The 15,561-nt window shown below is 37.6% G+C and overlaps 1 protein-coding gene across 3 annotated transcripts in view; it reads left to right on the top strand.

The window, feature by feature from the left end:
- tspan14.L (tetraspanin 14 L homeolog) overlaps positions 1 to 15,561 on the top strand; it is a 37,243-nt gene that overhangs the window by 12,465 nt on the left and 9,217 nt on the right. For 2 of the 3 annotated variants that reach the window (XM_041568517.1, NM_001093176.1), the window contains 4 exon segments: positions 5,205 to 5,306; positions 9,696 to 9,746; positions 11,000 to 11,146; positions 14,214 to 14,384. In XM_041568517.1, the coding sequence (XP_041424451.1) occupies positions 5,226 to 5,306; positions 9,696 to 9,746; positions 11,000 to 11,146; positions 14,214 to 14,384 (450 nt within the window). In that variant the 5' untranslated portion in view covers positions 5,205 to 5,225. 3 annotated transcript variants of the gene reach the window in all.

Genomic DNA, 15,561 nt, shown 5'->3' with positions numbered 1-15,561 from the left:
AGAATAAGAAATCAGGAAGGGGGCAAATAATTTTTCACACCACTGTATATTACATATTGAATATTTTTAATTTAATTTCTGTACTGTAATTGTTTGCAGCACTTAGAGCATTTGGACAATTAGATATCGAAAAGCTTGTTTACTGACATAGGCAACAAATCACACCAGTGCATTTACCAAGAGCAATCAATCAGTTGTTTTAATTTATTACCAGTTAGAAAATTGAAAGGAAAACTCTGGTTGGTTGCTATGGGCAACTGCTACTATTTTTGTAAATCAGCACCTGAAAGATGAAGTTCTTATGTAACACTGCAGGTGTTCTAATCAGTTTACTAGTTGCACTTCCATTACATGGTGTGTGTTTGCAGTCTGATTGCAGGAGTGCAATTATTCTAGAATGCTGTGATGAAATATTAAATTGTTGGTAGCAAAATGGCGATTATGCTGATGACCCTAAAAACAAATATGGCTTTATATGCTGTATTATGTTAGGAGTGTCAGTGACACTCACATGTTCAGTGTGCACACGGCAGCAGTTAAGAAGCTAGATTTAGGAATTGCAACAAATTATCAAGCAGAAAATTAGGCTGGCCTGTCATATAAACTGAATGTACAGGGCAAGTTGCATTAGTTTCTGAGCTGCCAGAATATGCAGACTCTACTGGGTCCTGTGTTGTCATTTAATCGAATGTGGATTTAAATTTTTTGTATTGATTAATACAAACTTTCTCCAACTCTCCAGAACCAGTGGATGCAACAAAATAATCCTCCAAATAGAATCCCAGTTTATTTGTTTAATAATATTGGAGATAGGTTTCTTTTTTCATTAAAGAAACATCCGCTTTAAAGGAGAACCAAACCCTTTCTAATAAAAAAAAACCCCTACCCTACATAGACTCCCTTCCCTAGGTGGTACCTTGGGTAAATGCTCCTAACTCTTAACTTACTCCTCGGTACAGATTCAGGGCATCGGAGTTCACGGGCACCATCTTCTTCTCGTTGGGAAGAGAGCGGGGTGTCGGCGCATGCACAGTAATCCTCTGTTTCGCGACAATAGCGCATGCGCTGAAAGTCACTGAAATTGCCAAAGCGCTGGAAGAAGACCCGAAGAGAAGAAGATGGTGCCCGTGAACTCAAGTCAGAGCACAAGTCACATGACTGGGGGCAGCTGGGAAACTGACAATATGGCTAGCCCCATGTCAGATTTCAAAATTGAATAAAAAAAAAAAATCTGTTTGCTCTTTTGAAAAATGGATTTCAGTGCAGAATTCTACTGGAGCAGCACTATTAACTGATGAGTTTTGAAAAAACAGTATCCCTTTAAGCTCAGGTAAGTACCAGCAGTACAGGTGATGATGTAAGCAATTGGGGCATAATCGTAGAACAAACCCCAAAACATAATGTGCAGCATTTCTACCCTACTTCTTGTTACAGGGCAACCCTTTTGAAATTAAAAAATAATAAAAGTGGTGTAAAGGTTATACTTTTATTGGGTAACTAAAATAATCATAGCAAGCTTTCAGAACATTTTAATTCCCCTTTCAAACTGATGAACAAAATGGTTGCCTTATAACATTTTAACTGGCTAACACGGTACAACAACCTTGCCTACCCTAATTTTTGTCACACTTTAGTTATTATTTAAGTAAATGTGTCCTTTAGTGACCCAAATTCTTAAAGCTTTCATAGAAAAAATCACTTCCCTAATGTAGACAAGAGTGTGCTTACTAATAAACCACTAACCCTCCCACAAATCGAGCCTATATTGTAAAAACCTCTTAATTTTAGTCAGTTGTTGCTTAAGAATGTGCCTGCTCTCTGTTGTGCAAAAGGCACAATGTGGTTAGTCATTTTAGTCAGTACCTCATTTAGTTTCTCTAGTTATAAGGCCAGCATGATTACAGTATTTCTGCTAAATTTACCGGTAAAACTTGAACTCTCGGATATATTTTGACTGCAAGTCTCAGTTTTGTATATAATTGCCCATAACATGCCCACAAAAGATTGTTTTTCTTTCAACATTTTCATGTAAAACACCATGGCAAGTCAACAACAAATTTTTGTATTTAATGTTGAGTTTAAGGTGGGCAGCCAGATACTTTTAACTTTTTAAGTCCTTCAGTGCTCCCTGGAATATGGACTAAGTGGCATAGAATGTTAGAAAGTTATTGCTATTATTTGAATTATTATCCTTTTATTTATATAGCGCTGAGTTACCAGAATGACTGCTAAGGCTAAAGGCTAAAATGTACTCGAACCATTAGATTAAATTGCCTAAAGAACACTTTAAGTTAATGAGTTTAGGCATTAGCAGTTGAAATGAAGGTGGAGCAATTCAAAACATTTTGTTGCCCACTGACCGACAAATCAAGTGTCCTTTGGGCATAGTGCTTAACATTACGCAAAAGCTCCTTTTATGTTCCCAGGTTTTAAGTATTTTGAATAATAAACCACATACCTGAATAACATACGTATTATTAATGTATATGTATACGTAAATATATATATATATATTACAGCAATTTTACAGCATGTTAATATCCAATGTAGTCTGGTAGATATTTTTTGGTGTAGTTTTTATTTCTAAATAACACTGTTTACATTACAAGTAATTTGCTCTACCATCTAAAACTTTGTATTCTTATACATTTTAATTTATGCAAAGGCACATGGATCGTAGGCTCCACTGCTCTCAGCCTGCATATTTTTTGCAGACTGAGAGAAGTGAATTGCTCCACATTTCTTTTGCTTTTAGTAAGTGAAGTGTTGCGTAGGCCAGTCAACAACTTGAAAGGAGACCTTTTCAGCTGACCAGCGCTTCTCTATGAGTGACTGCAAGATAGCGGAAACCGTTCAGATGGATGAAGCTGGAGCATGGCGTGAATTCACTCCTCTCATCATCATGTTTTTCCACTATGATAGAATCCCTTTAAAGGGGTGGTTCACCTTCAAACAATTAGTTGTTTTCCGATAGATCACCAGAAATAACGACTTTTTCTAATGACTTTCTATTTTCTACGTGACGGTTTTTCTAATATTGAAGTGTAAAGTGGCATTTTCACCTTCTGTAGCAGCTCTGGGAGTGGGGGTCACCCGCCCTGTAAACTATTCTAAATGGATACATTTCTTATCTTTGTCCCTGCCGAGTAGAATCGTTGGGTTTCATTACAGGCAGCTGTTAGAATTGATACAATAGTTGGTAATACAGGTATGGGACCTGTTATCCAGAATGCTCGGGACCTGTTGTTTTCTGGATAATGGATCTTTCTGTAATTTGGGTCTTCATTCCTTAAGTCTACTAGAAATTCATTTAAACATTAAATAAACACAATAGGCTGGTTTTGCTTCCAATAAGGATTAATTATATCTTAGTTGGGATCAAGTACAAGCTACTGTTTTATTATTACAGAGAAAAAGGAAATCATTTTTAAAAATTTGGATTATTTGGATAAAATGGAGTCTATGGGAGCCAGCCATTCCGTAATTCGGAGCTTTCTGGATATCGGGTTTCCGGATAAGGGATCCTATACCTGTACTACAAAGATGCTGATGTATCAACCAAGGGGCAAATTCATCAAGGGTCGAATATTGAGGGTTAATTAACCCTCGATATTCGACTGGGGAATGAAAATCCTTCGACTTCGAATATCGAAGTCGAATGATTTTGTGCAAATACTTCGATCGAAGGAATAATTGTTCGATCGAACGATTAAATCCTTCGAATCAAAGGATTTTAATCCAACGATCGAAGGATCATCCTTCGACCAAAAAAAGTTAGGCAAGCCTATGGTGACCTTCCCCATAGGCTAACATTGGGTTCGGTAGCTTTTAGGTGGCGAACTAGGGGGGTCGAAGTTTTTTCTTAAAGAGACAGTACTTCGACTATCGAATGGTCGAATAGTCGAACGATTTTTAGTTCGAATCCTTCGATTCGAAGTCGTATTCGAAGTAGCCCATTCGATTTCAAAAAATCACTTCGAAATTCAAAGTTTTTTTTACTTCGAATCCTTCACTCGAAGTTAATGAATTGACCCCCAAATGTTGCAAAATTGTAACCGTTTAGAGTCTGCACCTGAATTACTGAGCTGGTAGACTAAAACTCCAGAGACAGGAACATTCAACTTCAAACTTAGATTTTGGAAAAACAGTAAAAAAAAAATAATGGAAAGTAATAGGAAAAAAGTCTATTTCTGGGGAATAATCTAAAACAATTGAATTAAAAAAAAAAAGTGTTTGGAAGGTGAACAACCCCTTTAAGTGTTTTACAATATTCACATCTCCTATCAATCAACAAATTACATTTAAAAAAGAAAAACAGTTTTTATCAGTAAATTTACACCAAATCAATAGAAGGGGAGACTCTGGCGAAGGGCTTCATACATTTCATTAATTCCGTAAAACCCAGCACAATTCATTGATTCATTTTTATATAGAGAAGAACTAAAATGTAAAAACCATATTAACATGAAAGCCACATGCATGTTTAAATGGCACTTCATTTTCATGTCTGCCGGTTTCTATGTAGCGGTTTAATGTGTCCAGTTAAATGACTGCCAGTGCTGTTTATGTATATAAAATATGCCTAATGCAGGACTTGTTTGGTGTATACTGTCAAACTCAAATCTCCAGTAATGACAGAGAATTTTATAAAAAACTAAAATATTGTTCAATTATTACTTGTTATGAAATAGATCTGATTTGCTATTTGTTTTCTTCCACTTAGTTTATGAATATTTTCTGCATAGATACTTTGTGGCAGTTCATAATATGAAATATTTTTCTTAATAAGCACACTGCAGAAATAAATAGGAAATAAAGGAAATAAACTGCTTATTGGACACCATATAGACTACAGCTGACCAGGATTGTCAACTAACACTGTCCTAAGCTAAAAGACTATGGCCATACTGATCAGTAGTAAGTTTATTTTGAATAATTTCACTTCACTGACCCCCTTCCTTCCTCTTTTATTTCTTTATAATAGAGCAGAAATGGAAAATAATGCAAGCAAGAAGGTGTCAAAATAAGCTCAGCCCCAATTTTACATTAGTATATTTTGCAGTTTTTGGGTGGAGTGCACTTTTTATCTCGTAAAAAAATGTTTCCTTTGCAAAGCTATTGTTTTTCAAATTTATGGGTAAATAACATGATGCTGGTGTCTTTTTGAGATATTTACCACATAATAATTTTTCCTGTCATTGCAGGTCGTTCTAACTGCAGCAAACATGCACTACTACCGGTACAGCACTGCAGAAGTCAGCTGTTGTTATAAGTACCTCCTATTCAGCTACAATATCATATTCTGGGTCAGTTTTTACCAATTTTTTTTAAACATTTATACTGTTTATACGACTATTATGTTTGGTGTCAAAATTGTTTATAATCTAGCAGGCTAAACACACACAAAAAACATATAATTTAGCTATAAATGTGTACTATCAAATAGATTACTTTCCACTTGTTTACAACACCTTGTGTAGTCAAAGTGGATACATAATTCTTATAGAAATTCAGTAAGCTGTAGCAGATATTTAATAAATCTTTTACGTTTTGTTTAATGTAATATAAGGTAGCACTGAGCTGGATATAAAGTTATTAAATGTAATATTCCAGAATAATAGAATATTTGGGTGACTTGTAGACCTATTGAATGGAAGGCATTCATTTTTTTATTTGTAATCTTTCATGGTGTCCCTCTTTTGTTCAGTGTAGCAAAAGGATATATTTTAACTAGTATGTAACTGTTAATATTGTTACGGTAATATATACATTTACATGCTGTAACACAATGATTTGTGTAACATAACTATCTTTAACCCTTTAAGTGCCAGCAGAATTTCGCATTTCATTTGCATTCAGAGGATTGGATGTCAGATCCAGGGCCATGTTTTACTGATGCAACAGGGACAGCCGTTTTGCCCTAAATGCGAACATCTACTGCCAAGCAGTTTTGAGCCATTTTGTATGCTTTAATTTTAAGGGCCTTTCCTTGGGTCTGTCTTTTAGTTTACCAAGGAAAACACTATATTGGTTTTTTTCAGGACACCTAAACTTTCAAAATATTCAAGAATGTTGGTGTCATTTTACTTCTGTAAAAAAATATAGGCTTCTAAGTGTCTAATAATAATAAAAAAAAAAATCATGTTTCACATAGAACAATCACATATATCAGAAACATCATTTATTTTATGTACGTCACTTGTATAGATCAAAATCTACAAGCAGTACACTGCCAATTTTCCAAAGCACCGCTCCCCAAACGGCATACTTCTCATTCCAAGGCCAAACATTCCATTAACAATAGGTTCACCCTAGAAAACTACCAATTATTATTATAAGAACAGATTCTGAAGAATCAAAAATGGGTAAATATATCAGATATACATTTTACATATTACATATATATAATTTTTTCCTAAAGTTATAATGTTTTATAGAAATTGGTGAATTTTTTTGAAAAATTACGTCAAAGCTTCCACTCTACAGCATCATATCTCCCACACATCATTAGGTATCATAAAAATATGATTGCCAGGAGTCCACTGAACAGTTTGATGCCCAATATGTATAGGTTTACTTAAGCATGTGGTATATAGGGGCCCCAAAATGTAGACATCCCATTTGAGCTATCAGTTCTATAATTCCAGATACTGCAAAATCAACACATTTACATAGTTTGGGGGGGGGGGGGCAAAGGTAGAAAAAAGTACTTTCACCCCAGAAAACCATATATATTCGGAAAGTACACATTCCCCTGAATGCAAATTAGGTATGCATGTATTTCTACTCCAAAGCAACAAGCCGCAAACCCTTCCTAAATTTGGCAATTTTGGTGACATTTTCAAAAATCACCTCAAAACTTCCACCCTACAGCATCGTATTTCCCACATACTATTAGTTATCAAGATAAGTTGCCCCAAATATGACAGCATGGGGTCCTCTGAACAGTTTGATGCCCAATATGTATAGGTGTACCTAAGCACGTGGCATATAGGGGCCCCAAAATGAAGATCCCCCATATGGTCTTTCATTTCAGGTACTGCAAAATCAACACATTTACATCGTTTGGAGTGGGGGATGCAAAGGTAGAAAAAGTATGTTTACCCCCAGAAAACATATATATTCGGAAAGTACACATTCCCCTGAATCCGAATTGGGTATGCATGTCTTTCTACTCCAAAGCACCAAGCCGCAAACCTTTCCAAAATTTGGCAATTTTGGTGACATTTTCAAAAATCGCCTCAAAACTTCTACCCTGCAGCATCGTATTTTCCACATACTATTGGGTATCAAGATAAATCACCCCAAATATGAAAGCCTGGGGTCCCCAAAACAGTTTGATGCCAAATATGTATAGGTGTACCTAAGCACTTTGCATATAGGGGCCCAGCAGTCGTGTGGCCCCAATGGGAACTAGTATTGTGTTTCAATCAAAGCCCCAAATATCTATATTTCCAGCCCCAGGCGCTTTCCCATTGGGGCCACAGTGACTGCTGAGTTGCGAATACGGCTATTGGGGCCACATCGACTGCTGAGTTGCAAATACGGCTATTGAACTATAAACTGTAACCACAGGATTATTTATCTGACTGAACGCCCAGGCAGCATTATACCAATCTATATCCTATCTCCAAGCATTACAGCCCCATATCTATCAGACCATACAACTAAGGCTTATGGGCTGATATCTCATTAGAGAGAATATCCCCCTCAAAACCACTGATTAGTGGAAATATACCGTAAGTACTCCGGATAATCCCTCAAAACCTTCTAAGAACTGGCACAACACTATCCTTACTATTTGGATTTTTCTCCAGGCGCGTTTTCTCATAGACTGTAAATATAGAGCCATCCACAGTGGCTTAAATCAGCTAATTATCTTCAGTTTGCTCATCCTTGACTTTCATCATACCATTGTATGCATCTTTCAGGTGCGATTCTTTTGAATTGCTGAATGAGCACACTCCTATTGGAGAGGGATCCCTCATTTCCAATGCAGCGCTGTTTGTTTTAAATGTTTTTAACTAGTTCATGACATGGTGGTAAAGAAATATTGCCTTTTATCTTTATCTACAGAGTTAAGTTGTAATTTATCATTTTTGTATTGGTGGACTAGATAATTGGAGGTTTAGTCCCTTTCTTTAAATAATTATAGGTAGAAAAAGTATGTTTACCCCAGAAAACCATATATTTTTGGAAAGTACACATTCCCCCAAATCCAAATTGGGTATGCACGTCTTTCTACTCCAAAGCACCATAGTTACATAGTTAAATTGGGTTGAAAAAAGACTGTCCATCAAGTTCAGCCCCTCCAAATGAAAACCCAGCATTCATACACACACCCCTCCCTACTTTCACATAAATGATATATACCCATACCTATACTAACTATAGAGTTTAGTATCACAATAGCCTTTAATATTATGTCTGTCCAAAAAATCATCCAAGCCACTCTTAAAGGCATTAACTGAATCAGCATTCACAACATCACCCAGCAGTGCATTCCACAACCTCACTGCCCTGACTGTGAAGAACCCCCTACATTGCTTCAAATGAAAGTTCTTTTCTTCTAGTCTAAAGGGCTGGCCTCTGGTACGGTGATCCACTTAATGGGTAAAAAGGTCCCCTGCTATTTGTCTAAAATGTCCTCTAATGTACTTGTAAAGTGTAATCATGTCCCCTCGCAAGCGCCTTTTTTCCAGAGAAAACAACCCCAACCTTGACAGTCTACCCTCATAATTTAAGTCTTCCATCCCTCCAGTTAAGTTGCACTCTCTCCAGCTCATTTATATCCCTCTTAAGGACTGGAGTCCAAAACTGCATTGCATACTCCAGATGATGCCTCACAAGGGACCTATAAAGAGGCATAATTATGTTTTCATCCCTTGAGTTAATGCCCTTTTTTATGCAAGACTTTATTTGCTTTAGTAGACACAGAATGATACTGCCCAGAATTAGACAACTTATCTCTATAACCCCTAGATCCTTCTCATTTAAGCAAACTCCCAACACACTGCCATTTAGTATATGACTTGCATTTATATTATTTTTGCCAAAGTGCATAACCTTGTAGTTATCAACATTGAACCTCATTTTCCAGTTTGCTGCCTAGTTTTCCAAGTTAGACAGATCACTCTGCAAAGTGGCAGCATCCTGCATGGGACCTATAGTTCTGCACAATTTAGTATCATCTGCAAAAATAGAAACAGTACTTTCAATGCCCACCTCCAGGTCATTAATAAACAAGTTGAGAAGCAAGGGACCTAGTACAGAGCCCTGCAGTACTCCGCTAACAATACTGGTCCAATTAGAAAATGTTCCAGATCTGACAGCCAGTCTCATTGCCCAGGGGGCTGTCATCCCTTCTGACTCTCTGTGGAGGGGGCAAAATGTTCCTGGCAGCTTGAGCCCTGAACCGCCAGCATGTACGACGTACACGTTTGGCCATTAAAGGGTTAAATGCATTGTTTGAGGCAATTTTTAGATATTTAATAAAAATTGTTAACTTAAGGAAAGCTTTGCAACTTGGTACTTTGGAGCAGAAAGACACATTTATCCTTTTTGGATTTGTCAGGATTTCTTTGCCTCGGAATCAAATAAAATGCAAGATACTGTTGGTACTAAGTACACTAGGTACTAAGGCACATTGCTTTCTTATTGAGTTATCTTTAACACTAGTTTTATTTACTTCCTAGTTATCTGGAATGGTTCTTTTAGGAGTTGGTTTGTGGGCTTGGAGTGAAAAAGTAAGTATCACATTACTATTTTGTCTTTGAGTACCTAGATATGAAATTTTGATTATTTTCTTGGTTTTAAATGAATCTTTCCACTATCCTCTGCAAAACATCCACTTTACAGTGCCGTTCAAGTATTACAACCCTTGGCCAATACTTTTTTTTCCTCTCCAGTTTCTCAACAATTTCAGAACTGTCAGTGAAGGTTTTCATTCATCCACTTTATGATATATCTAGCTCAGTGCTGAGCAATTTTATAAAACATTTCAACACTAATCCAAACAGCTCTTTCAGTTTAGCATTGTGGAAGGGAATTCTGCATTTGAACCTTTACTAATAATATAATATCCATTAAGAAGTCAACATGGAGCCATGAAATGTATTGAGGCAGGTGTAAAAATGGCTTGGGAACGGCTGTAAAAATCATCAACCAATCACTGAGGCATGTGTTGATTTGTTTGTTACATGACTGGGACTTTAAATTGTTGTAAAACCACAAGGATAAAGAAAAGCATGTATGCATAGGGCTTCCATCAGATTTTTTGGAAAAGGTTCCATGTAAAATGTAGTTACCAGTCAGTTTATTGGTTATAGTATACAGAAAGTTATAAAATGTCTGACAATCTCCCATGATTGGTAGCGCTCTCTACAATGGCAGGCATTAAAGCTTGATACAGTTTATATGTAGCCCAAGTAATATCAAATTGAAACTGATAGTTTGAACTTTCTGACATTGCCACAGTTAAAAAATATCTAACTTTGGCATAAGCCAGCTCTCTGACTGATGTGTGACTACTGAGAAGGAAAAGCAAGGAAAGCTCAAAAGACGACAGATTGTTAGCAATGAGTGGTAGTTGTGTCACCAGCATTTCTACACAACTGGTTACAGCAGCAAAGTGATGTCTCTTGGCCCTTTATGTGTCCAAATGATGCATTTGTGGTTCTATTGTACCAAAACAATGACCAAAACCTGCAATGTTCAGAAGTAGTATTTAAGAAATAGCATGTAATGACCAGAGTATATTTGGTTTCAGTTACATCTATCATTATGCAAATGATGGGCAGAATTCCCCTATAAGTAGCACCTGTTATTTTTACCTAATATAAACTAGATAAAATTGTTTGCTATTGTAATTTTGAAAACCCCATATATCCTAAAAGTATAGCTCCCTAGGGGGTGCTTGGCATTTGATTTGACATGTTTTTTGTGTAAGAGTAATGCCTTTTTTAATATGCGTATAACTACCTGTTTGCTTGTCTCCTAGGGAATATTGTCCGATATTACAAAAGTGACACGTCTCCATGGGTTTGACCCAGTTTGGTTGGTCCTGGTGGTTGGTGTAATCATGTTTACTCTAGGCTTTGCTGGCTGCGTTGGTGCTCTACGAGAAAATATCTGCCTTCTGAAATTTGTAAGTGACCCTCCCTCTCAGAGGTGTATATACTCTTTTGTGAATTTGGGACAACCATATGGGAGCCTAATAAGTGATAAAAGTGAGTAATGTTTTCTTTAGTCATCATGTTCTCCTTAGTAGGAAGAATGTACAGATGCAGCCACTTTGGTTTGTCTGTTTGACACAGAATAACTAAACACAGATATCCCATTTATCTCATTTAACACAGAAAACTGTGTCACAACAACCCATCTAATTAAAGCATTCACCATTGTGAACAATGGAGCTTTGGTATGCTAATGAAAAGGTTAAATGCATTAAATGAGTTAAGATGACTTAAGATAACACAGTTTCTTCAATTACCCCTGAGTCATGACGCATTTAACTCACAAATCCAAGTGGCTTCATCTGTATGCAGTTTTAGATGACTGTGTAAGGTTTAGCTGTGTAAGGACATAGCTCCTCCTTGACAAGCAGGATTTAATATATAATATATAATATATAAATTAACTCCCACCTTTTTTATTAGTGTATTTTTATGGGAGAATTACATTTTCATATGACAGCAGATAATGGAGGGGTTCAGCAGAAATGTTTTTTGTTGTTTGGAACCCCATTAGATGCTTTTAAATATTTAAGCTCTGCTATAAAGTGATATGTATTTTGACATATGACTTGCAAAATACCTAGGTAATTTGTGAACAAAGACAAAAGGCATAAATCCAAGACAACAAGGACTAATGGTGGTGTTAAAATAAAATAGGTAAATACCAATATCATTATGATACTTGCACCTGAAACCTTAGAAATACTGCTATTTAATTCTACTAGTCCACAAGTAGCTACACTCACATTGGAAAGCTCTGCAAAGGTGCAAAAATGTGCAGGATATTAAGATAAATTGCATTGTACACACTGGTCTTTTCAAAAGGAAATAATAACTGCCCTTTTCAAAAGACCAGAGTGTACAGTGTTGTTTATCTGATATTCAAAGTCGCGCTTAGTAGAATCAGAGTTGCTTGGGTACAGTCCAGATTGTATCAAGAATTCCACAAGTAAGCAAGAGGTCAGTGCTCACAGGTGAAAAACAAGTGTTTATTGATGGAGACTAACATATCGGCTAACACAATAACCCTCGTTAGCCCATACCATTTAGAGAATTGTTTTCTTTAAACAAATTGACTTTTTTAAAGGGGACCTGTCACCCAGACATAAACAACTGTATAATAATAAGTAATTTTCAAGTTAAACATGAAACCCATTAATTAAAACATCTATACCTCTTATAAATGTATTTAAAACTCAGCTGCCAATCATATATTGCCTGCCCCTCCACTATGCCTTTGGCATAGAGGTGGGGCAGGCAATTACTTTCACTTTCTGTTCTGCACTTCGTAGATGTCACTGCACTCTTCACATTCCCCATTCCATTCTCACCATTTCAATATGTAGCTAGTGCATCGGCATGGCTATTAGGTGCCCCATTCTGGCAACAAGATTTTGACATGATGAAAGCTTGCCTTAAAGGACCAGTAACATCAAAAAACTTTTTTAAAAAATTCGTTAGAATACAACGAAAAAAAACACCAAGACAAATTAAAATTTCAAATTGCAAAGCCTTTATTAAGAAATAACTTACCGAAACTCCACTTCCTGTCCTCTTCAGAAACGGCGAAATGGCGACCATCCATAGTGCGGTCCTGGATTTGTCCTCCCTGGCTAGCTCCCATAGTCTACTGACAGCAGGAAGACGGTGCTGGAAAGCGGCCCCGCTGGATGAAGAGCTGAAGTGCCCTCACAACGTGGTCTCTCCCTCCCCGGCCCCTGGGTGCTTCACATGCAGACTGCAGTTGTCGGTGGCAGTGACCGGAAGGTGAAGCCGGAGCAACGGAAGTGAAAGGATGAGTGGTGATAAACCTGAGGAGGAGGAGGGGTGCCCCGGGGATTTTAGTGGAACCAATCGGTACAATCACAGCAGCTTCTCTACAGAGCGGGACTAAGGAGGCTTCCGAGCAGCGGCGGGATGCAGCCGAGTGCTGCCTGTGAAAAAAGTGTGCGGCTGTCGGTGTCAATTTTGCGCCTCACATAGACACTGGCCCGACACCAGCCGCACACTCTATAGCAGCAGCAAAGAAATGATCCTCCGGCCAAGAGAGCGGCATTGTTCATATTCCAACGGCTCTGGCTCCTTCCCAACTCCCCCGCTCAGCCACAAAGCAGAGACACAGCCCCAGCAGCGAATCCTCCTCACTGTACGCCACCAAAGTTACATCCCTCGCTCCCACGGAAACTCACGACGGCGCCTCCGGAAACCGACAAAGTCAACCAGCGCTGGAAAAAAATGCCAGCTTCAGCTCCCGGTCACTGCCACCGACAACTGCAGCCTGCATGTGAAGCACCCAGGGGCCGAGAGGGAGAGACCATGTTGTGAGAGCACTTCAGCTCTTCATCCAGCCAGGCGCTTTCCAGCACCGTCTTCCTGCTGTCAGTAGACTATGGGAGCTAGCCAGGGAGGACAAATCCAGCACCGCACTATGGATGGTCGCCATATCGTCGTTTCTGAAGAGGACAGGAAGTGGAGTTTCGGTAAGTTATTTCTTAATAAAGGCTTTGCAATTTGAAATTTTAATTTGTCTTGGTGTTTTTTTTCATTGTATTCTAACAATTTTTTTTTTTTTAAAAATTTGATGTTACTGGTCCTTTAATAACAGTGTCCACAAAATGGTGCCTGCCTGCTTGCTGTGATTGTGATTTCCAAAACTAAATGAAACAAGATTTAAATAATATTTATAATGGGAGTGAAGTTTATTTTGCTTGAATAACATCATAAAATATGATTTGGAATTATTTCTTAGGCTGACAGGTCCCCTTTAATGGAAGGACTATTATGGCTTATACACTGAACAACTTCCATGTGTTTTAGGTTTCAATACAGACTGGAGGGTTTTTTTGTGCAAAGGGGCTTTCGTTTGCTTAAGTCATTGTATACTTTCATTTTGTAAAAGTGCTTGTGTTTTATAAGCATCATTATATGACAATTATGTTTCAATTAATTTATAGTATATGTGTATTGTTTTCTGCATAGTTTTGTGGTGCCATAGTGTTGATTTTCTTCATGGAGCTCGCTGTTGCAGTTCTGGCCTTCCTCTTCCAGGACTGGGTGAAAGACAGAGCTAAGGATTTTTTTGAGAACAACATAAAATCATACAGAGATGACATTGACTTGCAGAACCTCATAGATTCCCTTCAAAAAGCGGTAGAGTCAATTTTGCTAATATATATGTTTAGTAGTAAATGAGGATATGCCATCACAGGATGTGTATGTGTGTGCTTATATAGATGTATTTGCATGCATACGAAATAAAGCACTGCACAATTCAGATTACTTATGGCTAGGTTATTAATTATCAGTCATTTTTATGATGCGTAACACAACAGGGTGGAAGAATTCTGATGAGTGCTCATTTAACATCAGGTAAAGCACAGTGTCTTTCTACTCTGGCAAAAGTATCGGCTTTTATAAATGTTTTACATTGTTTAAAGGGATCCTGTCATCAGTTAATAGTGCTACTCCAGCAAAATTCTGCACTGAAATCCATTTCTCAAAAGAGCAAACAGATTTTTTTATATTCAATTTTGAAATCTGACATGGGGCTAGACATTTTGTCAATTTCTCAGCTGCCCCTGGTCATGTGACTTGTGCCTGCACTTTAGGAGAGAAATGCTTTCTGGCAGACTGCTGTTTTTCCTTCTCAATGTAACTGAATGTGTCTCAGTGGGACATGGGTTTTTACTATTGAGTGTTGTTCTACCAGGCAGCTGTTATCTTGTGTTAGGGAGCTGCTATCTGGTTACCTTCCCATTGTTCTTTTGTTTGGCTGCTGGGGGGGAAAAGGGAGGGGGGTGATATCACTCCAACTTGCAGTACAGCAGTAAAGAGTGATTGAAGTTTATCAGAGCACAAGTCACATGACTTGGGGCAGCTGGGAAATTGACAATATGTCTAGCCCCATGTCAGATTTCAAAATTGAATATAAAAAAAATCTGTTTGCTCTTTTAAGAAATGGATTTCAGTGCAGAATTCTGCTGGAGCCGCACTATTAACTGATGCATTTTGAAAAAAATGTTTTTCCCCATGACAGAATCCCGTGTGTGTGCGTGCGCACAAGATCAGCAGTTGCAGTTCTCAGCACTATATCTTTATTCCATCTTAAACTCAAAATAGATATTCTATATCTGGTTTTGGAATAAAAGTATACTACTAAATACTGGGTAGAGGTTTTCTGCTTTTTATCCTCAAGCTGTACTTAGTGATTATAAAGGCTTCATAATGGGCACCATTACCGTGCTTCACAATTACAAGAGGTCCACAGTTCTTTTGTTATTCGTTATTGTGTGTGTTCTGACCTCCTGATAGATAGGGGTTCTATATT

This window comes from Xenopus laevis, chromosome 7L, assembly GCF_017654675.1.
Source record: "Xenopus laevis strain J_2021 chromosome 7L, Xenopus_laevis_v10.1, whole genome shotgun sequence".
Lineage (NCBI taxonomy): Eukaryota > Metazoa > Chordata > Amphibia > Anura > Pipidae > Xenopus > Xenopus laevis.
The sequence above is the reverse complement of the archived record's forward strand: the minus strand, read 5'-3'. Positions and strand labels throughout refer to the sequence as shown.